This window comes from Spermophilus citellus (assembly GCF_964194105.1).
Source record: "Spermophilus citellus genome assembly, chromosome: 9".
In the NCBI taxonomy this organism is placed as follows: domain Eukaryota; kingdom Metazoa; phylum Chordata; class Mammalia; order Rodentia; family Sciuridae; genus Spermophilus; species Spermophilus citellus.
Window position 1 is genome coordinate 6,481,853 of NC_138191.1, and position 26,401 is coordinate 6,508,253.

Below are 26,401 nucleotides of genomic sequence, written 5' to 3' on the forward strand. Positions count from 1 at the left end.
TAATTTTTAAAATAACCCTTTGAGATAGATACTATCATTCCTATTTTATACAAGAAGTATTTGTAGCTTAGTAGTTTATTCATGGTCATATAGCACCTACAATAGCATTTGAACCCAGAGGATTAAAACTCAGGTTATTTGACTCCACAGCATGCATCAGTTTATACGTTTATGTTGCTGTGTAGTACTCCCTTAAAAAAATAAATCACACTTTATGTACCTGTTTGACTGCTGATGAACATTTGGGTTAATTGCAGTAATATTTGGGTTACTGGTTATTATTTACAAAATATTGATATTCTTGTATATGTATTTTGAACATAAACACTCATTTCTGGTGGGGATATACAAAGGAGTAGGGTTGCTGGGTTACTGAATATGTGTAAGTATATAGGAGGTACTTTCAAAATTTTACCATTTTTATCCCAGTGCTGGGGACTGTATACTAGGCAAGCACCACTGAGCAACACCGTAGCCCCCAATTATTTTTTCAAAGAGATAATAACTTACATTTCACCAGCATTTTAAGAGCATTCATGTTTCTTTACACCTTCAATATCATTTTTTATCCTCAGTCCTTAATTCTAGACATTTTGGATGTAGTGGTATGTAGTGGTTTTTAAATTTGGTTTAATATTGTCATAATATCTAATGATGTTAAGCACTATTTTGTATATTTATTGACTGTTTTCATATTCCCTTTTTTGAAATACCTAGTTTTTTACCTATTTAAAAAAACTAAATTATCTCTGAATTTTTTGCAGATTCTGCAAAAACCAAAAAAACACCACTATGGCCTTTATTAAATAAACAAATTGCAAACATCATCTTCTCAGTGTATGGCTTGTCTTACATTGTTGGAAAGGTATATATATATTTTTTTGGTACTGGGGATAGAACTCAGGGGTGCTCTAATATTCAGCTACATCCCTAGTCCTTTTTGAAGACAGGGTTTCACTAAATTGCTTAAGGCTTTGCTATGTTGCTGAAGTGTGCCTCGAATGTACAATCTTCTTGCTTCAGCATCCAGAGTTGTTATGACTCTGGAGGTATGTGCCATTGTGCCCAGATAAATAGTACTTTTTTTTTTTTTTTGATGGTACTGGGGGCAGGCACTTTATAACTGAGATATAATCTCAGTCCTTTTATTTTTTTATTTTGAGATAGGGTCTCACTAATGAACTCATGCTGTCCTTAAACCTGTGATTCTTCTGCCTTACCCTTCTGAGTAACTGGGATTACAGGCTTGGGTCACCTTGCCTGACTTGATGTTAGATTTCTTAATGTTGAACACCAGCTTAAATGTTAAACTTTGCTTGTGTCTTAACGCATGCCAGCTTAGTATTCTACACCTGAGGATAAATAGAAATTCTTAATTTTATAAAATTTTACATTATATGGCCAATGCTATTTATGCCCTATTTATCTTCACCTATCCCAAATCAAAGAAATAAAATTATCCCATTTTTCTATCTAGAAAATTTGATTGTTTCAACTATGATATTTAGGTCTATGATACACTTTAATTCTTCTGTGTGGACTAAGAAACAATGGATTGAGTACTAAAAAAAAAAAAAAAAAAGAAAGAAAAACAACCTCCACTATATATAAATATAGTGGAGGCTTTGTCATAAATTAGGTGACAATATATGGATCTTTGCCTATATTTTCTGTATTCATGTATTATATATCTCAAGCAAATACTCTTCTATTGTACCTTTATAGTAAGTATTAAAATTTGGTGGTGTAAGTCTGCAGATTTTGTTGCTCAGATCATCTTGGCTTTGCTAGGTCCTTCGCAGTTCCTCATATATATTCACGATTTAATAATATATATTACGAATCAGCTTATCAATATCATAAGGATTGGATTTTGTATAGACTTGAATTTATAGGTAAACTTGGTAAGATGTGACATCCTAAAATATTGAGATTTCCAATCCTTGAACATGTTGTAGTCCTCCATTAATTGAAGACTAGTATTTTAATTTACTATCATTTAAAATTTCTCACATTAATATTTATTGGTTGTAATACAGATATCTTTGAAACTTTCATTAGATTTTAGTCTAGTATTCTACAGCCTTTTGTTAAGTTATTATAAATAATATTATCATTTAAAATTCACTAATTGGTTGTGACTAATATACTGCAATACATTCATCTTTTTTATTTTTATAAAGGGGTACTGAGGATTGAATCTAGGGCCTTGCATATGCTAGGCAATGGCTCTCTCACTGAGCAATACTACCACCCTTTTTTGTTTTTAAGATAGGGTCCTGATAAATTGCCTGGGCTGGCCTCAAAATTGTGATTCTCTTGCCTCAGCCTTTGGAGTGCTGGGATTATACTTGTTTGCCACCATGCCTGGATAGCTACAGTTTTTTTTTTTTTTTTTTTTTTTTGTACTAGGAATTAAACCCCGGGGCACTAAACCACCAAACCTCGTCCAGAGACCTTTGCATTTTTTTTTTTTTTGAGGAAGAGTCTTCCTAAATTGCTTAGGGTCTTGCTAAATTGCTGAAGCTGGCTTTGAACTTGTGAGCAATCCTCTTGCCTCAGCCTCTCAAACTGCTGGGATTATAGGCGTGTGCCAGTGTACCTGGCATCTAGAATTTTTTTTCCCTTTGGGGTACTGGGGATTGAACCTAGTGGTGCTTTACCACTGAGCCACACCCCCACACTTTTTTGCTGTTTGAGACAGGATCTCATGAAGTTGCTGAGTGCCTTGATAAATTGCTGAGGATGTTCTTAAATATTCAATTCTCCTGCCTCAGCCTCCCCAGTCACTGGAATTACTGTCATGTAGCCACCATGCCCAGCTACATTTATTTTTTAATGTTGAAGTAACTTTTCATTCCTGGAATAAATCCCACATGGCCATCATGAATTAACCTTTTAATATGCTTCTAGATTTTATTTAGTGATATTTTTATTTAGGGTTTTTTTTTTTAATTTTTATTTATTTTTTAATATTTATTTTTTAGTTCTCAGCGGACACAACATCTTTGTTTGTATGTGGTGCTGAAGATCGAACCCGGGCCGCACGCATGCCAGGCGAGCGCGCTACCGCTGAGCCACATCCCCAGCCCCCCCCCTTTTTTTTTTTTTTAAAGAGAGAGTGAGAGAGAGGGGGACAGAGAGAGAGAGAATTTTAACATTTATTTATTTTTTCTTAGTTCTAGGCGGACACAACATCTTCGTTGGTATGTTGTGCTGAGGATCGAACCCGGGCCGCACGCATGCCAGGCGAGCGCGCTACCGCTTGAGCCACATCCCCAGCCCTTTATTTAGGGTTTTTGTGCCAAAGTTCATGGGAGCTATTTTTTTTTTAATATCCTGGTTAAGTTTTGGATGGAAGTTATGCTAGGTATAAAAAGGGTACAATTTATATTAGACTGGCAGTCATGGTAATATTTCTTAAGTATATGGAAGAATCATCAGTGGAGGTATCTGGGTCTCAAGTTTCTTTTTTATTTTTTCAGTGCTGGGTGTTGAGCCCAAAGCTTTCTGTACACTAGGCAAGTGGTTTAACAATGAGATATATCCCCAGCTCTCAAGTTTCTTTGTTAAATTAACAATTTCTTTTGTTAAATTAATTACAGTTTCAAGGTGGTTTCTTTTTTTTTTTTTGGTGGTTTGATAGATATTCAGGCTTTTGATTTCTTGTGACATTTTTGGTAAGCTGTATTTTTAAAAGAAATTGTTCTGCTTGTCTAACTTTTCAAATATAAAGATGACCAGGAAAATGGATAAAACAAACCAGTGAATTAAAAAAAAAAATAGACTACTACTCCACCATAAAATACTCAACAAGATGGACGAACTGCAAAAATACCATGCTAACTGTAAGAAGCCAGACACAAAAGAGTGCAAATACATAAAAAGTTCTAGAATAGGCAAACAAAACAACAACTAAATCCCTATTACAATAGAAATCAGAACAGGGTTCGCCTTGAGATAGGAGCACTGATTGACATAGAAGGAAACTTTCTAAAATGATGAAAACATTCTATACTTACATAGGGGTGTGGATAACATAAATGAATACTGATGAAAATGTACAATTAAGAGGTATATTTCTTTGTATATTATATTTCAATTTAAATAAAACTTACATAAAATAAAGTTATTCATACTACAATAATTATATAATTATTTTGCGTGTGGTACTAAGGACCAAACTAAAAGCCTCATGCATATGAAATAATGATTTACCACTGAGCTACATTACATGTCTATTATATTTTTTGGTTGCTTATTAGATATAATTTCTTTCCTTCTCAACTACAGTCTAGTCATTTGAGAAAAGAGACCTCATATTTCACTTATTTTTATTTTGTACTGTGACAAATCCACTGATAAAAAAGTTTGCAATATAGACTAATAAATGAACTGAAATGAGATGATCCATATAAAATAGTATCTAGCACATAGTAAGCATTCTATAAATATGAGGAATTAGTTATCATAATTACTGTATTTTCCTGGGAATAGTTTGGATGAACAAAAGAAATAGCAGGAGCTTACCCTGCCTGAAAGATCTGGTATAATGGGCAACTGTCTAAGATACTTTGTATAACTGACTGAAATTGTGGAAAATTTAATGTCTGGTTGCCCTTAATGTCTTCTGCTCTGCTGGTTTCTTCCCTTCACATTTTCCTGCTTCCTTACCATTTCTGCATTTCACAATTTGGATCACAGCTGTGGTTGATGAATCGGGCCTCATTTCCCATACGGTAACTGTCAATCACCATCCCACTATCCAGGTTCAGACAGTAGTGGTCACTGTGATTATGATACTGCTCAATCATCCTATTTCTGAAGAGAAAAGAAATTATTATTTTTAAAAATATTTATTCTGTTTTAGGTGGACACATTTATGTGGTGCTGAGGACCAAACCTAGTGCCTCATGCATGCTAGGCGAGCACTCTACCACTGAGCCACAACCCCAGAAATTATTTGAAGCCAACCCCAAGAAATTATTTAAAGCCAATTAATGAAAAGGTTGAAAGGTAATTTCAAATTTTTCATTTTCCATTCTAAGCTCGTACCTTTGCCATTTTATTGGAACACCAAACTTACTATCTTACCTGAACTCCTGTTCGCTCACAACCTCCCCTAGATATTCAATGATGAACTGTCCAGCTTTAAGGGGTTCTTTGGTTCTGATTCCCCAACCCTTTTCCTCAGCTCGAAATCGTTCCAGACATTGCACCCACTCATGCCTTTGTATCCTCTGGTTACAGCACTGCTCACCACAGGGGCAAGTGTTGGGGGAACACTCAGCAAAGATCATCCTAGAAAGAAAAGAAGTAACTATATATCAATTTACGTGATACATTGGGTTATTTTATCCTTTTTTCATAGTATAACAAATATTTATTTTTTGTAGTATTAAACACAGAACACAGGAATGATCTACCACTGAAGTACATCTCCAGGCCCTTCTTTAGGCATGTGCCACTGCGCAGCCCCTTCTTCTTCTTCTTTTTTTTTAATATTTATTTTTTAGTTTTAGGTGGTGTTGAGGATCAAACCCAGCGCCCCATGCATGCCAGGCGAGCGTGCTACTGATTGAGACACATCCCCAGCCCGAATTCTTATTTTTGAGAAAGGGTCTTGCTAAATTGTCCAAGATGACCTGGAACTTGGGATTCTTCTGCCTCAGGCTCCCAAGTTGTTGGTATTATAGCATGTGCCACCATGCCTGGTTTGTAGAATACATTAAATTTTTTTTTTTTTTTTTAGTTGTAGGCTGGAGACATCTTTATTTTTTCTATGTATTTATTTTTATGTGGTGCTGAGGATCGAACCCAGTACCTCACACATACTAGGCAAGTGCTCTACTACTGAGCCACAACCCCAGCCCTAGAACACATTTTTAAATGATTATAAAATAAAATAATTTTTTTTTTTTTGTATCAGGGATCAAAATCAGGGACTCTTAACCACTGAGCCACATTCCCAGTCCTTTTTTGTATCTGATTTAGAGATAGGGTCTTCATTGAGTTGCTTAGCTTCTCGCTGAATTGCTGAAGCTGGTTTTGAACTCACGATTGTCCTGCCTCAGCCTTCCCAGATACTGGGATTATTATATATGTGCCAATGAGACTGGCTATTGAAATAAATATTTCACTAATATCATTATATTTAATTAAAAATTAACAACACAAAAATTTCTAAATCAGTCTTTAAATACCCAATGCTTCTTCTAAATTATTATGCAAATTGTTCACTCAATATCTGGGATAAGCGCCATTAGTATTTATCAACATCAAGAATGCATTTACTGGGCTGAGGATGTGGCTCAAGCGGTAGCGCGCTCGCCTGGCGTGCGTGCGGCCCGGGTTCGATCCTCAGCACCACATAAAAACAAAGATGTTGTGTCCGCCGAGAACTAAGAAAAAATAAATAAATATTAAAAAAAAAAAAAAAAAAAAGAATGCATTTACTGGGGCTGGGATTGTGGCTCAGCAGTAGAGCGCTTGCCTCGCATAGGTAGGCCTTGGGTTCGATCCTCAGAACCACATAAAAATAAAGGCATTGGGTTGTGTCCATCTACACCCAAAAAAAAAAAAAATATATATATATATATATATATATAAATAAAAGAAAGAATTTACTGCTGTGCCTGCCTATAGTCCCAGTGAACTGGGAGGCTGAGGCCCTAAGCAATTTAGTGAGACCCTGCCTCAAAATGAAACATAAAAATAAAAAATTAACTGCCACCCATAGTTATTCATTCAATGTTTATACTGAACACTTTGTTGCATCTCATGATCATTTTGACTTTGGAAAAAAATTATGATAAATGATGTAGAATTTATTGAAAAATTTTTAGGTAGGGCTGGGGATGTGGCTCGAGCGATAGCGCGCTCGCCTGGCATGCGTGCGGCCCGGGTTCGATCCTCAGCACCACATACAAACAACGATGTAGTGTCCACCGATAACTAAAAAATAAATATTAAAAATTCTCTCTCTCTCTCTCTCCCACTATCACTCTCTCTTTAAAAAAAAAATTTTTTAGGTATAAGTTCAGTGATATTAAGTACTATTCTTATTTTGTTTTTCTGTTTTTTTTCTTTTTTATTTCTTTTTCTTTTTTTTAGTCTTACATGACAGCAGAATGTATTTTGACATATAATACATACATGGAATGTACATACATCAATCATAAACTATTCTTATTTTTAATGAGATTTCATATCTTATTACTGGAAATATTTCTACATTGGAAATAACATTTCTAGTATATATGAACTCATAACTGCTAGTGAATTACTAAGTAAAACTTTCTGAACATAGTAGATGAAAGTTGTTACTAATGTTTTCTCACTGCTTTCTTTTTAAAAATTCCTTGATCTTTTATGGGAGCATTAAATTTTGGTACATGCTTTGAAATCCTACTTAGGCTGATAAGCATGATTAAAATGAGCCAGAGTAGCAGCTCATGCCTGTAATCCCAGTGGCCAGGAAGCCCAAGGCAGGAAGATCTGGAGTTCAAAGCCAGCCGTAGACATTTAGCGAGGCCCTGAGCAATTTTGCAAGATTCTGTCTCAAAATAAAAAATAGAAAGGGTTGAGGGCAGAGGTTGGGGCTGTACTCAGCAGCACAGCACTTGCCTCGCAGGTGTGAGGCCCTGGGTTCGATCCTCAGCACCACATAAAAAAAAGAAAGAAAAAGATGAATGTCCCTGAGTTCAATTCCTGTGTGTGTATGTGTGTATAAAAAAATACAGAAACAAATTTAAAAAAACAAAATAAGGGGCTGGGATTGTGGCTCAGAGGTAGAGCACTCAACTCACCTAGCATAGGTGGGACCCAGATTCGATCCTCAGCACCATATAAAAATAAAGGCATTGTGCTGTGTCCATCTACATCTAATATATACATATATGTGTGTGTGTATATATATAAACAAACAAACGAAAAAACCAAAATAAAATAAGGAAGGAGCAGGTGTAGTGGCACAAACCTGTAATTCCAACTTAGGAAGGTGAGACAGAAGGATTCAAGTGGAGACCAGTGTGGCCAACTTAGTGGTATCCTATCTCAAAATAAAATTTAAAAAGAGCTGGGGATTTAGATCAGTGGTAGAGCATTGAGTTCAATCCTCATTACTGAAAAATTGTGTTGTCTACAGTTGTAGGTACTGAAATATACTCAATTTGTCTGGAAAAATTCTTAAAATTTAAAAGTAAAACAGGCTGTTTCTATTCACTGTGTCTGGAAAATCAAACCATAAGTTTTCCAAAATCTGAAAGTAGATGCTGTGAACTAAGATGTGAAGTTTCTGATTTAGCGATATAAATTGCCATTATCATAGGTAGTGATGCCTTTGAGAAACTAGAAAATATTTTCCCCCTCAACATATAGTCTAGGCCAAAAGTTCTACTTCTTACGAGGATAACTCAATAGCACTGGGAAATTTATTAGTGTGATCAATTTAACTAGCTATGAAGATTCCGATTATTCTCTGTGACTAGAAGTGGGTTTTCATTTGAAATAAATGAATATTCCCACTCTTAATCAGGATTTGAATAAGCCTTGGAGGTAGGGGAGGTATGGGAGAGGGAGTGAATATGATCTTTCTTTTTTTTTTTTCCTTAGAGAGAGAGTGATAGAGGGAGAGAGAGAGAGACAGAGAGAATTTTTCAATATTTATTTTTTAGTTATCGGCGGACACAACATCGTTGTTTGTATGTGGTGCTGAGGATCGAACCCGGGCCGCACGCATGCCAGACGAGCGTGCTACCGCTTGAGCCACATCCCCGGCCCGATCTTTCTTATTTTTTGGGACAAGGAATTTGATCTGTGGTACAAAAAATGAAGGATCTTAAGGTTCTCAAAGATGGGTAAATGGAAGCAAGCTGTACTCATTTCACACTGAAGTTTAGAGAGGAACTAAAAGGGAGCAAAAGGTCCTTTGAGTCAGGTGCACACCTGTAATCTCAGCTATTTGGGGACCTAGGCAAAAGACTGCAAATTTGAGGCTAACCTGGACAATTTAACAAGATCCTGTGTCAAAATGAAATTTAAAAAGGTCTGAGGCTAGGCACTGTGGTGCACGCCTATAATCCCAGCAACACTAAAGGCTGAGACATGATGAGGATGGCAAGTTTAGGGCTAGCCTTAGCAATTTAGAGCTTAGTAAGATTCTGTCTTGCAATGAAAAATAAGGTCTGGGATGGGCTGGGGTTGTGGCTCAGCGGTGTAACGCTTGCTTAGCACACATGAGGCACAGGGTTTGATCCCCAGCACCGTATTAAAAAACTAAATAAACAAAATAAAGGTATAGTGTCCATCTACAATTATCAAAATATATAAAAATGGCTTTAAAGAAAAAAAAAAGTTCTTCGGTGCAACTCCATGATGATGAAGCACCCTTGTTTTAATCCCCAGCACTGAAAAAAAAAAAATGTGATCTGTGAGGGCTGGGATTGTGGCTCAGTGGTAGAGCGCTCACCTAGCATGGGCGGGACCCGGGTTCGATCCTCGGCACCACATAAAAATAAAGGCATTGTGTTGTGTCCATCTACACCTAAAAAATAAATATTAAAAAAAAAATCTGTGAATTCTGAGGGTAACCACTGCCAGAGGCATTTTTTTCTAGGATGGATATATGTGTGTCTATGTATGTGTGTGTGTGTATTTTTTTTTTTTTTTTTTTGGTAGTGGGGATTGAACCCAGGCAAGCTTAACCACCAAGCCACATTCCCAGCCCATTTATTCATTTATTTTTGGTGCTGAGGATTGAACCCAGGGCCTTGTGCATGTGAGGAAGGTACTCTACCAACTGAGCTATATCCATAGCCCAGCCCTTTTATTTTTATTTTGAGACAGGGTCTCCCTAAGTTGCTTAGGGCCTTGCTAAGTTGTTGAGGCTGGCCTCAAACTTGCAAACCTCCTGTTTCAACCTCCCAAATTGCTAGGATTATAGGTGTATGGCACTGTGCCTGGTAGCAATATACTTTTATATTCCCAGAAGCATTCAGCTTTTATAAAAAATTATTTATTCATTCTTTGGCACTGGGGATTGAACTCAGGGTACTTAACTGCTAAGTCACATTCCAAATCCTTTTTTGAGACAGGGTCTCGATAAGTTGCTTAGAGTCTCGATAAGTTGCTTAGGGCCTCAGTAAGTTACTGAGGCTGGCTCTGAACTTGTCATCTTCCTGCCTCAGCCTCTCGAGTTGCTGGGATTACAAACATGTGCCACCCTGCCTGGGTAATTTTTTTGTTTTTAATATTTTTTAAGTTTTGATGGAACTTTATTTATTTATTTTTTAATTTTTATGCGGTGCTGAGAATTGAACCCAGTGCCTTACATGTGCTAGGCAAGCATTCTACAACTAAGCCACAACCCCAGCCCCTGCCTGGCTAATTTTTATTTTAAGACAGGGTCATGCTGAGGCTAGCCTTGAACTTGTGATCCTCCTGCCTCAGCCACCTCAGTTGCTGGAATTATAGGAGGGCAGTTTGTAGACTCGCAGCTAATTTACAAATGTACACTAGTCATAGAAACTTGGTTCATGGTTTTAAATCTGGTGTTTATGTGGAAAGGAACAACAAATCCCAAGGCATGATGTTAAAAAGTCTAACTCTGAAAACTTAAAAAAGTTTTTTAAGTACTTATTTCAAATAATTATTAAAAAGTTATTTTATTTTTATTTTTTGCAGTACCAAGGGTGGGACCCAGGGGCATTCTAGCAATGAGCTACATCCCCAGTCCTTTATTTTTTTGTTTTGAGAACAGGGTCTTGCAAAGATGCCAAGGCTAGCTTTAAACTTTTGATCCTCCAGCCCTACCCTCCCAAGTAGCTGGTATTAAAGGCATGTGCCACATTGCCTAGCTAATTATTTAAAAAATTAGCCCTGAATAAAGTGTTTCTTGGACCACCTGCAAATGAGTCAGCTGAGAAATACAAAGGCAAATCCTACAGATCCTTTAATACCCCCTCTCCAATATTTATAGAACCTTGAATATGAAAACAGGAAAGTCATCCTACATATTAGCTGCATCTTTATGAGGGTTACTTTAATATCTATGAAGAAGGAATGTTAAAAGTAATATATTTTACTTTTTGTTATATATTTATGCATTTATCACATTATCTTGTTATCATATGCTAATGTAGTAATCACATTTCTATGGAAATCAGTTGGTAGCATTATATTTAAGGGTTTGCTTTCTCTTTTCACTTAGGGAATTTTTTTGTTTTCTTTTCTTTTTGAAGAAAAGCAACAATGTGAAGGATAAATATCTGTCCTTAGAAAAATGACATAAAGGCTGGGGCTGTATAACTCAGTGGCAGAGCGCTTGCCTAGCATGTGTGAGGCACTGGGTTCGATCCTTAGCACCACATAAAAATAAATAAAATAAAGGTATGTTGTCCATCTACAACTACAAAAAAAAAAAAAAAAAAAAAAAAAAAACAATGTAATTTGTAAGGTAAATATCCAAATAGTTGGGTAAAGTGGTACATGCCTGTAATCTTGGCCAGCCTCAGCAATTCAGCAAGACTATCTCAAAATAAAAAAATAAAAAGGTCTGGGGATGTAGCTCAGTGGTAAGGCACCCCTGGGTTCTACCCCCAGTACATACAAACCATCCAAACAATCAACCAAAAAAACAGGCTGGGATACAGGTCAGTTCATTTGTAGAACACTTGCCTAGTATGTGAGAGGCCCTGGGATTAATCCCCAGCACTGGTAGAAACAAAATAAAAACAAAACAAACCAACCCTCAGTGCAATTAGCAGCATAGTATAGAGGAAAAAACATGAGACACAGACACAGACACAGACACACACACACATATATATTTTTATAGTTGTAGATGGACAGAATGCCTTTATTTTATTTGTCAATTTTTATGCGGTGCTGAAGATCGAACCCAGTGTCTCACGCATGCTAGGCAAGCGCTTTGCCACTGAGCTACAGACCTAGCCCAATGACTTATATTTTTCATTTTTGTAGGTCTGAGATTGAATTGAGAGGCATTCTACTACTGAGCTACATTCCCAGCCCATTTTTATTTTGAGACAGGGTCTCAATAAGTTGCTGAGAGTCTTGCTAAGTTGCTGGGGCTGGCTTCAAACTTGTGATCCAAGTGCCTCAGCCTTCAGAGCAGTTGGGATCAATGGCATGTGCCATTGCGCCCAGTAAGAGTCTTGGTCAAACTGATATGAATTTAAATTCTGTCTCCATCTTTCAAGTGTTGTGTAATATGGAGTAATTTACTGTCCAAATTCTAAGATACTTCATCTGGAAAATGTAAAACTATTACCTACCTCATAGGACTACTGTCAGGAAAAAAGGCACTAACCAATAAGTCTGCATCAATATTATGGTAATTTCACAGACAATAAAATAATATGTGAAAAAATACAGTAATGTTAGCATCTAAAGAAACATATATTTAAATAACTCTAAGGATATAATACTCCAAATATTAATCCCTCAAAACACTAAATCTCCAAAAATAAATTAAGACATAAATACATAAAGTAAGACTATGAGAAAACAAATATATTTGGCATATATTTATGATATTGTCAGTGATATCATAAATTAACTTGATATTTAATTAAAGCTTCTGACAGTATATAAAATATATATACATAAAATTCTTACACATATAGTCATTTTTTATACCATAAATTTTTGTAGAATATACTCTAAGGATTTACAAAAAAGGGAATCTATACAAAAGAGTTTCATAGTAGTTACATTTTAAATAGTAAAACATTAGAAATAACTTAAATGACCAACAATAGCATAGCATATGAAAGCTATGGCATTTCAGTGTATGGATAATAACAGAGTTTTAAAAGTGATGAGCTCAAGGATCACAGTGATATGTAAAAGTATACATTTAAAATTTCTGAGTGAAAAATAATCAGTGCACAAAACACTTTTCTATTCTATAGTGATGTAAGTAAGGTAGAATTTCCCAACTGTTACACCAAAGCAAAAGGTACTGAAGCACATTCCTTTATCTCACTGGACTAGTGATTAGAGACTGGAAAGCAGTTATTTTGGTTAGGAAAACTAACCAGAATAGGAAGTACCGATGTGAAATTCACCTGTTCTTTTTTGTATTATAAATTAGCATATTTCAAAACGAATAAATTCTATCTCAGCTCATTTGTCTCTATTTCCATTCTGAAATTTCAATGTCATGTTAAACTAAATGGTCCCAAACAAAATAATTCTTATCTCCAAATTAGTCAAGCCCACACTTTCCATCTCTGAGGATAGTATTATCATCTCTTTAGCAGTATGACTCAGTTATTATGTACATACCCTTTATAATGGTACATCAGCACATTTTTCCTCCAAAATATATCATGGCTTTCTTCTTTACTCTCAGTGCCACTGTCCTACTCTACGCCCTCATTATTGTTACCACATATCGATAGCTAGGAAGGCGCCCAAGACTGTGTTTATTAATACTTTATAAACATTGTCTCATATGATCCTATAAATGTTAACTTATTGTTACCATATATTGATAGCTAGGAAAGTGGGTAAGACCTCTTTTATTAATACTTTATAAACACTGTCACACATAAACCTATGAATGTTATCTTACTGTAGTCTTATAAAATCCACCACATGAAGGCATTTTTTTATCAGAGGGTTTAAATAATGTTCCCCATGTCTCAAAATATTAAAGAAGATTTAAATCCAGGCACAAGACTGTAAATCTCATTCTTTTTTTGTTACTATAATCAACTGATCAATTAAGTTTTATAATCTGTGTACAACTTCTTGAGAGGAAATCCAAGAGCCTATTTAACTTTAACCTCCAAAGAAAGTGTCATTTCTCTGCCTTGAAGCCTTTATGGTTTAGAGGAATCAGTTACAGTACCTATTGAGGCAGTCATCCACACAGCCCTTCCTGGTGTCATCATCTGGCTTCTTACAGTTACAGGTGGTAGCCTCATAACCAGAAAGGGGTTTGACATCAACGTAGACATCTTGAGAAGACAGCAAAGAATAGTTTGTGAACATACTAGATAATTTTTCAAGTGCCAGGCTAAGAACACTGATGGTATGGAAGCAGAAAAATAGCTCAAGTTACTCACTTGAACGGATTTTTTTATACAGTGGAACATCTGGCTTTTTGTATAGCTAGAAGAAAAAAAGAAAAATTTTGATATAGCATTTTACTTCAAATGCCAAACAATCCTTAAAAATATAGGAAACTATCCCTGTACTCTGCTTATGTAAAAATATTTATAAGACTTTCTGGGTTGGATACAATTGAGGGAAACTCCCTGTGATCACTTTTTACCCCAAAATAAAAGGTAAGAACCAGATTAAACAGAAGCATAAAATAGTTTACAGAAATGTATTTTCAATTATGTTTCTTCAGTATGTTTTTGGATAGGATTACATGAAAATCCCACTAAAGACCAAAGTTATTTGGAAAAATTAATATTCTATTTGCTGGGCATGGGAAGAATGGTGGAATGAGACAGATATTACTACCCTATGTACAAGTACGATTACATGAACAGTGTGATACACGAACAGTGTGACTGTATCGTGGACAGTCAGAGAGAAATGAGAAGTTGTGCTCCATTTGTATACAATGAATTGAAATGCATTCTGCTGTCATGTATAATTAATTAGAACAAATTAAGAAACACATAAAAAATAGAAAATTCTATTTGCCTCCATCAAAACAAAGGAAAGGGGTTAGGAGTATAGCATAGAGATAAAGTGCATGCACAGCATGTATAATTTCCTGAATTTAATCCCCAGCACCAAAAACAGAAATAAATAAACAAAACCAAAAAAAGTGCATAGGGATTGTTTGGATGGTTTGGGTAGGTATGCTAAAATAAAAAGATGGGTACTTTGTTTTTTTACCCATTATTTTGAGTGGAAATTGTAGGAAAATTTTAGTGAAGGCAATTAATTTTAAAATTCAATGGGAAAAAGCAGGCAGTTAAAATGGAGCCCTCACGTTTAAATCAAGAAAGATGGGAGCAGGGAGAAAGATGACTAGAAGACAGTCAGAAAGCCTGCATGCACTTTGCTACAGAAGACAGAACAAAACAAATAGCAACCTGGAGTAAACTGGACTGTTTGTTCATCTATTCTAATAATCTCACCATAATTTTTCTGTCCATATGTTCAAAGAACTATTTTCATTGTTAAAAGTTGAGACAAACATCAAGAAGAAAAGGCAGAGGGGAATGTTAACTGCTTTTGGCTTTCTGAAGTTAACCTTTGGTAGTATTTTGGCAAAATTCAAAAGCGTGTTCACTTAATTTTAAGTGTACTTCTATTTCCAGTGTTTTTTCTCAATATGGAGCCTGGAAGTTATAACTTAATACAAAAATCACCAAGGAAAACTTTTCAATTAGATATGCAGTAGAGAAAAACTGGACCTTTCTATTTTTAGTTACCAATATACTTAAAGGACTTCTGGCAGTATAAGAGTGGTAAACATTTCCTTGCTTCCTTTGGTAGAAGAATCTCTTTTGTATGAGAAAAATAAATTCCAAATCAATGGGAAGGAGCCAACCAAAATAAAGCCTGAAATTTCCTAGTGCTGCTGGCAATACATCTGTATTCTCCTGAGACCTGCATCAAACAGAATTCTTACAGAACAAAAATCTTTGCTACCAGAATAAAAGCCAAGAATAACAGAAGGTTGCTTAGTGAGGCAGGAACTTACTGCTATTTTGCAGTATGAATATAGGCAAATAGGTCACATTAAATATGAATGCAAATTTACTTTTCTTAGTCTCTAATATTCACAGGGACACTTCTTGATATTTCCTAAGAGGAAACATAACAAGGGGCAGAGGAAGAGACTTGCATTCCATGCCTTCCACCCCTAACTGCTTAAGAATGAAATCTGTTAAAATAGGCTCTTTGTACCTGATTGTGTTTCCACTGCCATAGGATGTCATAAGGAAGCTGGAAGTCAATTCTCTTTTGTCTTAGATACTTTCCTGAAACAAACGAACAAACAAACAAACAAAAAAAACTATCAATTTCAACACCTATTCTGATATGTACTCATACAAAGGATCAAGCAACCACAATATCAATATGCACTGATGATAGAAATAAGAATTAAAAAAAAAATTTTATGGACTTTTCTACCATCAAATTTTTATTTTGTTTATTTATTTATTTATTTGAGTACCAGGGACTGAAACCACGGGCACTTAACTACTGAGCCACATCCCTAGCCCTTTTTATTTTTTATTTAAAGACGGGTCTTGCTAACTTGTGTAGGGCCTTGGTAAGTTGCTGAGGCTGGCTTTGAAATCACAATCATCCTGCCTCAGTCTCCTAGCTGCTGGGATCATAGGTGTGAACCACCACACCCGGCCTCTACCATCAATTTTTAATTTCAGCTTTTTTCAACTATACTCCATGTGACATATACTAAAGATATATTTTAATTTTATAGTAGTTTCTATAAAATAAATGACAGTAAAATTACTACTAAAAATACACAGGTCACTATGAAGTTAATACTAAGAATTATTTGACAATTAAAACTATTAACCATACAGATCTGGCATCTGCTCTCCTTTCCATTATTACATGTAGTGCAAATTTAACTACAAGAAGGGGAAATCTATTTAAATAATTCAAGAGTCCATGTAATCTTATGATCTGTTAACATTTCTTCCAACCTACTGAAATACTGTTATTTTTTTGAGGTACCTGAATTTCAATGTGGGGGTGTTCTACTACTGACTTACATAAATTGCCAAGGCTAGACTCTAAAACCTGTGATCCTCCTGCCTCAGCCTCTCAAGCAGCTGGCATTATAAGTGTGTACCACCACTTATAGGCCAAATTTCAAAGCTCTCTTTCTACCTTAAAAAGTTTTTTCCAGCTCTAGCTTCTTTACTGTGTATGACTTTTGGTCTTCTCTAACCCCCAGAATACTTAACTCTCTTGTTGAAAGACTTGGTGTGCTCTGCTGACTCAAGAGGATTCGAGAGGTCAAAACTATTTTAATGATACTATTATTATATACCTTTCTCATTGTGCTGAAATTTGCACTGATGGCATAAAAGCAACAATTGGTAAAACTTCTGGCATTGTAGTAAATCAACGCAATGGCACAAAATAATAGGAGTCACTGTATTATTCTCCACACATACATGGGAGGGGAAAAAAAGGTCAGCTTCACTTAAGAATGTTCTTTTATTTATTAATTTTATAAATTTTTATTTGTTCTCATTAGTTCTACATAAAAGTAGATTATATTTTGACATATTATACACATGTGAAGTTATATAAGAATGTTCTTTTTTTTTTTTAAAGAGAGAGTGAGAGAGTAGAGAGAGAGAGAGAGAATTTTTAATATTTATTTTTTAGTTCTCGGCGGACACAACATCTTTGTTGGTATGTGGTGCTGAGAATCGAACCCGGGCCGCACGCATGCCACGCGAGCGCGCTACCGCTTGAGCCACATCCCCAGCCCTATAAGAATGTTCTTGACAAAGAAAAAACTACACTAAATGGTGACCCACAATATTTTCAACATTCTGCATAGCACAATGGAAGTATGCATAAGGTATCCCTATTGCATACTGAAGTAGGATGGCTGTTTCAGGGAAGAAGCATTTATAAAAATATTTGAAACAAATTGCTTTTTCCTATTATTTATTTATTTTTTGGTACTGAAGATTGAATCCAGGGGTGCTTTCCCACTGAGCTATAACTATAGTCCTTATTTTGAGACATGGTCTCACTATGTTGCTGAGGTTGACCTGAATCTCGGGAGATTACAGGTTTGCACCATTATATCTAGAAAACTGGTTGCTGTTTTCAAGTGACACTATTTTTATTTGTAAGAACAAACTATGGTCACTAAAATATGTGCACTGAAATCAAGCAAAGTGATCTTGTTACTTCAAGAAGCACAACTAACAGGGGCTGGGAATGTGGCTCAGTGGTACAGCACTTGCCTAGAACATGTGAGGCACTGGGTTTGATCCTCAACACCGCATAAAAATAAATAAATGAGGGGCTGGGGCTGTGGCTCTGCGGTAGGGTGTTCACCTAGCATGTGTGAGGCCCTGGGTTTGAACCCCAACAACACATAAAAATAAATTAATAAAAATATTGTCCAACTATAACTAAAAAATAAATATTAAAAAATACATAAATAAAATTTATTGTGTCCAATTACAACTAAAAAAATAAAAAAAAATTAAAAAAAATGAATAATAAGCGAGGTACAGTGGCCCACACCTGTAATTCCTCAGGATGCTTAGGAGGAGGATCATGAGTTCAAAGTCAGCCTCAGCAAAAGCAAAGCACTAAGCAAGCGAGACGCCATCTCTAAATAAGATACAAAAGAGGGCTTGGATGTAGCTCATAGGCTGAGTGCCCCTGAGTTCAAATTTCGGTACCTCCCCCACCAAAAGGGTATTATGTCCATCTATAACTAAAATAAATCAATAAATAGAAGCAAAACTGACAGCCAGGTGGTGGAAGCAAATCCTTATAATCCCAGATACTTAGAAGGCTGAGGTAGAAGGATCACAAATTCAAGTTCAGCTCCTGCTATTCAGCAAGATGTATCTCAAAAAACCATCCCAAACCAAATAAAAACAAAAACAAAACCAACAAACAACCCCCTCAAACCCCAAACAACCAAAAAAGGAAAACTGACAACATTTGTTGCCAAAGATAAAATTTCATGAAACAAGAATATATATTATATAGTGAAAGAAATATATAATTCAATGATTCCCCCTCCCCTTTTTCTTTGTGTGCCAGTAGGGATTGAATCCAGGGGTGCTGTACCACTGAGCTACACCTGTCCTGAAAATTGTGAGCCTCCTGTCTCAGCTCCCTCAGTAGGTGAGATGACAGGTCATAGTTATTTTTTTTTCTCATTGAAAAACATGAAATGTGATAAATTCATGGAATGGTAAAACTTCCATCCAAACTACAAGAGACCAATGGATTTTAATGTAACTGACTACAAATAGCTCAGTGATTTCAGATTCTACATTGAAACTGACCTTAAAGAAATTATCACATTTATACTTTTGGTATGGTATAAAAAAATCCAATTATCTGAACTTGGTGTTGAAATAGTCCTCTTGTTTTCCAATATGTGTGTGAGATCAGATTTCTTCATAAATTTACACTCAAAAACTTAGCTGTCTCCTATTAAGCCAGGCATTAGAAACATTTGCAAAAAATGTAAAATTAACTTATCTCTTCTTTTTTTTAATACTGAGGATGTAGCCCTGGGGCACTTTACTTCTGAGCCACATCCCAGTCCTTTTTCATATTTTATTTAAAGACAGGGTTCTCAATGAGTTGCTTAGCGTCTTGATAAATTGCGGAGGCCGATTTTAAACTCATGATCTTCCTGCCTCAGCCTCCAAAGCTGCTGGTATTATAGATAGGTGTATGCTACTACATCTGGATGAAATAAAATTGTTTCTTTTGTGGTGCTGGGAATTGAACACAGGGCTTTGTGTATGCAAGGCAAGCACTCTACCAAGGAGGTATATCCCCAGCCCAAAATAAAATTTTGGCACATACAAATAATGTAACATTATGTAGTTAACTAAAATGAAAGGGGGTATATTATGTATTCATGTGAAAATATAACATGTCTCCAAGTTTTTGAACATTACAGCACAAGTTCATTTCTGTAAATACTAAAAACATTAAATAGCTAGATATGGTCGGACTGATTGGGAAGGGGAATGAAGGAAATTTATGGGGTGATGGTAGTATTATTGAGAAGGGTTTGGAGCCAGGTGTGATGGAGCACACCTGTAATCCCACCTGGCTGAGGAATGAGGATTCCAAATTTGAGGTCAGCCCCAGCAATTTGGCAAGGTCCCAAGCAACTTAGTGAGACTGACTCTGTCTCAAACTGAAAAATTAAAAAGGGATGTAATACACACATACGTACATATATACATACAAAAGGGAAGGGTGTGGTTTAAACAGGTGGATGCATTTATAAAAGCAGAAAATGCACATTGAGATTTGTGTATTTTGTTTATGGCAAATTCACCTCAAAACATGAACCTATAAAGCAATACTGAGATTCGGTTCTGGAATGTTAAACACGTAGGGTCTGTGTGCAGGAGTATATGTATATCACCCCACCCCACTCTTCAACTCTATGCTGGGAATGAAACCAAGGCCTCACACATGCTAGGCAGGTGTTCTACCACTAAGCCTCAGCCCTAGGGAATATATCGTCTGTAATTTACTTTATTTATGTATTTTCATGGGCACAGACAGGTTTATCTAAAGTAGATACAAATTCAAAGGAGAACGGGGCAGTCTCAAGACAGAGAGAATTTTGGGCTAAAGCAAGGAATACACATTCCAGGGAGAATGCAGGCTATTTTCAGAGAGTCAGCATGCAATTTAGAGTACATCTAAAAGTAAGATAAACTAACATATGTACAGAGATGATATACAGATACACATAGAACAAACCAAATAACATAAAATATTGGTGATAGAATTTAGGTGATAGGATATAATTATTCACTGTAAAAAAATTCTTCATTTTTCTGAACAATGTAAACTTTCATAGGAAGTGGTTGAAAAAAAAACAGCTATATGTGCATAGGAAAAAGTCTGAAAGGGTATATGTGAAACTTTATCTTTGGGAAGGAGGCGTCTCTCTTTTTTTTTTTTTTTTTCTAGTACCAAGAATTGAACCCAAGGACATTTAACCACTGAGCAATACCCCTAGCCCTTTTTTCTTAAATTATTTTTTTAGTTGTTGATGGACTTTTATTGTCTTTATTTTTATGTGGTGCCGAGAATTGAACCCAGTGCCTCATGCATGCTAGGCGAGCACACTACCACTGAGCCACAACCCCAGCCCAGCCCTTTTTATTTCTTATTTTGAGACAGATTTTTACTAAGTTGCTGAGGCTAGCTTTGAACATGTGATCATCCTGCCTTAGCCTCCTGAGTTGCTGGGATCATGGCATGTGACATTGCATCTGGCAAAATTCATCTTTTATTTTACTTTTTAGTTTTATCTTTTTTTGTACCAGGAATTGAACCCAGGGGTGCTTAACCATTGACCCACATCCCCAGCCATTATTCTGTTTTTATTTTTGAGAAAGGATCTTGCTATGTTACTTCGGGCCTCACTAAGTAGTTTAGGCTTACTTTGAACTTTTGATCCTCCTGTTTCAGCCTCTTTAAGTTGCTGGGATTACAGGCTTGCGCCACCGCATCCAGCAAGCTTCCATCTTTTCTTTTTTTAAAATAAACTTTTTAGTTGTAAACAGACATAATACCTTTATTTATTTTTATGTGGTGCTGAGGACTGAATCCAGTGCCTCACATGTGCAAGGCAAGTGCTCTACCACTGAGCTAGGACCCCAGCCCAAGCTTCATTTTTTGACTCACGTTCTTTATTAAGTTTTAAACCAAATGAACATGTACTCATCAACTCTTAATAACAGTTAAAGTAAATGTAATTTTTTAAAATGAATGCTAAACCAAGGGAGGGTGAGGCAGTTGGACTACAAATTGGAGGCTAGCCTCAATAATTCAGTGAGGCCTTAAGAATCTTAATAAGACTCTGCCTCAAAATAAAATAAACCAAAAAGGTTCCGGGGCAGTGACTCAATGGTAAAATGCCTCTGGGTTCAATTCCCAGTTCAAAAAAAAAAAAAAAAACAAAAAAAAACAAAAACAAAAACAAAAAAACCTGCCAGGCATGGTGGTACATACCTGCAATCTGCAATCCCAGCTCCTCAGAAGGCTAAGGCAGCAGGAGGATCTCAAATTGGAGGCCATGTGGGTAACTTAATGAGAGTCTGTTTCACACTAAATAATAAAAAGAACTGGAAACACAGCTCAGTGGTTGAAGACCCCTGGGTTCAATCCCCAGTGGTTTTAAAAAAGAAAAAAATCATTTTCCAACCATTTGCTTTTAATATGTAGGAATACAACTGATTTTCTAAAAAATGGACTTTATATTTTAGGTTCACAACAAAATTGAGTATAAGATACACAGATTTCTCATATGCCCTCTGCCCCTACATACATAGCCGTCCTCATTATAAACATCCCTCATCAGAATCATACCTTTGTTACAAACAATAGCTGAAATCAAACAGTACACAGACTTTTCAGCTTGGCTTCTTTCACTTAGTAACAAGACTGTTGCATCAAATATTAGGAGAAAATCAGTTTTGTAAGAATACAATCATTTTAAAATACTGAATGTTTCCCATGTTCTTACTACTCGTGTTACAACAAACAGTATTTTTTCTGCAGCTCTCTTTGGATTCTCTATACAAGTAATCATGTCATTTGTGAATGGAAATAGTTTCACTTTTTCCGTCCACATAATTACAACTTGAACTCACCTTTTTTACTTAATACACTGGTTAGATCATCCAGACAATGCTTAGTATATGTAGTAAGAGCAGACATCTTTACCTTCTTTTCAATCTTAGGAGGAAGCATCAATATTTCACCATGAAGTATGTTAAGTATAGATGCCTTTTAGAAGATTAAGATTGTGTTCCACCATTTGACACAGCTATCCCACTCCTTGGACTATAGCCAAAGGACTTAAAATCAGCATACTATAATAATGCAGCCACATCAATGTTCATAGCAGCTCAATTCACAATACCTAAACTGTGGAAGCAACCTAGAGGCCCTTCAACAGATTATGGATAAAGAAACTAAATTATACCATTTGCAGGTAAATGGGTGAAGTTGGAGAATATCATGCTTAGTGAAGTAAGCCAATCCCAAAAAAACAAATGCTGAATATTCTCTCTGATAAGTGGATGCTGATCCATAATGGGGAGCAGGGAGGCATGGGAAAAATGGAAAAACTTTGGGCAAAGGGTAGGGAGGGTGCATGGGGGTAGGAAAGATAGTGGAATGTACCCTAGGTGCATGCAGGACTGCACATATGGTGTGATGCTACATCATGTAGAAGCATAGAAATGTAAAGTTGTGCTGCAATTGTGTACAATGAATCAAGATGCATTCTGCTGTCATATATACCTAATTACAATAAATTATTTAAAAGAAAAATAAATAAATAAATAAATAAATTGTGGGGGCTGGGTGTGGCTCAGCGGTAGAGCGCTCATCTAGCATATGCAAGGCCCTGGGTTCAATCCTCAGAACCACATAAAAATAAATAATAAAGGTATTGCGTTCAACTACTTCTTTTTTTTTTTTTAAAGAGAGAGTGAGAGAGAGGAGAGAGAGAGAGAGAGAGAGAGAGAGAGAGAGAGAGAGAGAGAGAGAATTTTTAATATTTTATTTTTTAGTTCTCGGCGGACACAACATCTTTGTTGGTATGTGGTGCTGAGAATCGAACCCGGGCCGCACACATGCCAGGCGAGCGCGCTACCTCCTGAGCCACATTCCCAGCCCTCAACTACTTCTTAAAAAAAGAAAACTGTGTACTAATTTTCTTTTTTTTTTGTATTGTGTCTTTGTTTTTTTAAAGTTTTTTAAAAATATTTTTTTAATTGTCTATGGACCTTTAGGGTGCTGAGAATCAAACCCAGTGCCTCATACATGCTAGGCAAGTACTCTGCTACTGAGCCACAACCTCAGTCCTAAATGTCATTATGATAGATTTTATTCTATACATGTTTTTGTGCCCTGATGTCTTTATCTGGATTCATGTCAGCTGTGTAGAAGCCTCATAAAACAAGCTAAGAAGTAAGTTCCTCCCTATTTTCTGAAAGTAAGAGTGGTGTTATGTCTTTGTAAAACATACAACAGATTTCACCATGGAAACTATGTAGATATGGAATTTTAAAAATGTGAACAATTTTGGTAAGGAATTCACTTTAAGATACAGGCTGATGTTCTACTTCATCATATCAATTTTCTGTATTTTAAAGGAATTTGCCTACTTTATCTAAATTGTATTGTACATTGGCATAAAATTATCCCTAACAATACCTTTTTAACCTCTTAATAGCTGTAGGACCTCCTGTGATATTATCTCATTTATTTCACAACTTACTGACCATTTGTGTTATCATCTTCTTTTCAATGAAGCCAGGGGTTATTAGCTTTCTTGATCTTTTCAAACTTGTTTCTTTACTGAGGAAAATTTTATTTTATTTTATTTTAAACACTAAGGCTTGAACCCAGAGGTGCTTTACCACTGTGCCATATCCCCAGCTCTTTATTTTTTTATTTTCAGACAGGGTCTCACTAAGTTGTGCAGGCTGGCCTTGACCTTGGAATCCTCCTGCCTCAGCCTCCTGAGATGCTGGGATTACAGGCGTGTGTGGCTCATTTGTTGAGTGCCTTTGAGTTCAATCCCTAGTATCTATCTCCTCTGCAAAAAGAGACAGTCCAGGCTCATGCTTCACTTCCATAGCCTCCAGGAGCTTGTTTTCATTTATTTATTTATTTTTTGTGGTATTGGGGGTTGAATCCAGGGGAGCATTATCACTGAGTTACATCCCTAGCCCTTGTATTTTTTAAAAATTTGAGAAGTGGGGGCTGGGGATGTGGCTCCAGTGGAAATGTGCTCGCCTGGTAATCGTGGGGCACTGGGTTCGATCCTCAGCACCACATAAAAATTAAAAAATGAAGATGTTGTGTCCACTGAAAACTGAAAAATAGATATTAATTTTTTTTTCTCTCTCTTAAAAAAAATTAAAATTTTGAGAAGGGGTCTTATATTAGGTTACAAAGGCTGGCCTCAAACTTGTGATACTTGTGCCTTAGCATCCTGATTAGCTCAGATCATAGGCATGCACCACAATGCCTACCCTTTGTTTTAATAGTTGATGGTATTTAGAAGTCAAGGTTTGACTTCTGTATTTTAAAGGAATTTGCTAGGTGTGCTCATTGCTATTGGTGTATCATAGCTGCCAAGTACTCTCAGTGAACAAAACAGTTAAGTGGTTTATAAAAATCCTTTCCTTGGTTTTTGAAGCTTTACATGGTAAGGAATGGCACTTCTAGAATTCAGACTTTAAATACAAAGCTCAGTTTCAGCTCCGCCTTACGCGGACCTAAAGTGTTTATTGTCCAGTCCCAATTCCCAACCTAAAAAGCCTATGTAAGTTCTGATACTAATCACCAATGTAAGTCAATTAGTTATACGTTTTCACCGAGCTTTGGTTTTGTTTCCCATTTGTAATAAGAAGGTGATATCCTGTTATCAAGCTTAATTAAGTACTTCAGGTACCCCCCCAAAAAAAAACATTTTAAAGGATTGATATATTTCTACACTGATTACTCTTCCCTATTGATTTGGAAGGATTTTGCTCCTTTCTAATTGTGTCCTCAAAAATTTATCATCATGTCCTAATCCTTTCATGTTTTCTGATACCATAAAGAACATTTTCATTTTTGAAAACAGGATATATCTTTACTTGATAGTCAGTTACAATGTTTACAATAATGGCAGAATTTTATTTTTCTTTTTGTGGAACTAGGGATTGAACCAAAGGTTCTGTGTATGCTATGCAAGTGCTCTGAAGAACTGAGCAGCCCTTTTTGCATTTTTTTTTTTTCTTTAATGTGATGCTGGAGATTGAACTCAGGGCCTTACACACTAGGCAAGCGGTTTACCACTTAGTTATATCCCCAACAATCCATCAGTCCTTTCACATTTTGAGTCAGGGTTTTTCAAGTTGTCCAGGATAGCCTCAAACTTGTTATCCTCCAGTCTCAGCTTCCAGAATAGAATTAAAGCATGTGCCACTGTGCCTGGCAATTAAAATGTTTGTGGTGCTGGAAATCAAACTCAGGGCCTTGCACATGTTGGGAAAGCACCCTACAACTGAGCTACATCTCCAGCCTCCTCTCATTCTTAACAGTAAAGCAAATGACAATGCACCTTACAACTGATGGCATCATATATATGTGTGTGTGTGTATGTGTATATATATATATATATATATATATATATATTTTTTTTTTTTTTTAGTACTGGGGATTAAAATCACAGGCCCTTAATCGCTGAGCTTCATCCCCAGCCCTTTTAAATTTTGAGACAAGATTTTTCACTGGGTTACTGAGGGCCTTACTAAGTTGCTGAGGTTGGCCTTGAACTTCAATCCTCCTGCCTCAACCTCCCAAGTTACTGGGATTATAGGTGTGCACCAACACAACCGGCTGGCATCTTAAGTACTATACAAAGTTTTGATTTTGTTTGCAGAATTTAACTAAATTATAGGTTCATAAAATTCCTTACGGAAAATTACTGAAGCAAGCCAGGTGTGCTTGCTGTAATCCCAGTGACTAGGGAGGCTGAGGCAGGAAAACCACGGTTTTAAAGTCAGCCTCAGCAACAGTGAGGCGCTAAGCAACTCAGTGAGACCTGGTCTCTAAACAGGGCTGGGGATGTCGCTCAGCGGTTGAATGCCCCTGAATTCAATCCCTAGCA

The 26,401-nt window shown here is 36.2% G+C and overlaps 1 protein-coding gene across 7 annotated transcripts in view; it reads right to left on the reverse strand.

Moving 5' to 3' along the window:
* ASH1L (ASH1 like histone lysine methyltransferase) overlaps positions 1-26,401 on the reverse strand; it is a gene marked incomplete at its 5' end in the record, with an annotated part of 178,804 nt that overhangs the window by 25,243 nt on the left and 127,160 nt on the right. For all 7 annotated transcript variants that reach the window (XM_081306514.1, XM_081306512.1, XM_081306510.1 and 4 more), the window contains 5 exons: positions 4,675-4,821; positions 5,095-5,301; positions 13,880-13,988; positions 14,097-14,142; positions 15,907-15,980. In XM_081306514.1, the coding sequence (XP_081162640.1) occupies positions 4,675-4,821; positions 5,095-5,301; positions 13,880-13,988; positions 14,097-14,142; positions 15,907-15,980 (583 nt within the window). The remainder of the gene's footprint in view (positions 1-4,674; positions 4,822-5,094; positions 5,302-13,879; positions 13,989-14,096; positions 14,143-15,906; positions 15,981-26,401) is intronic.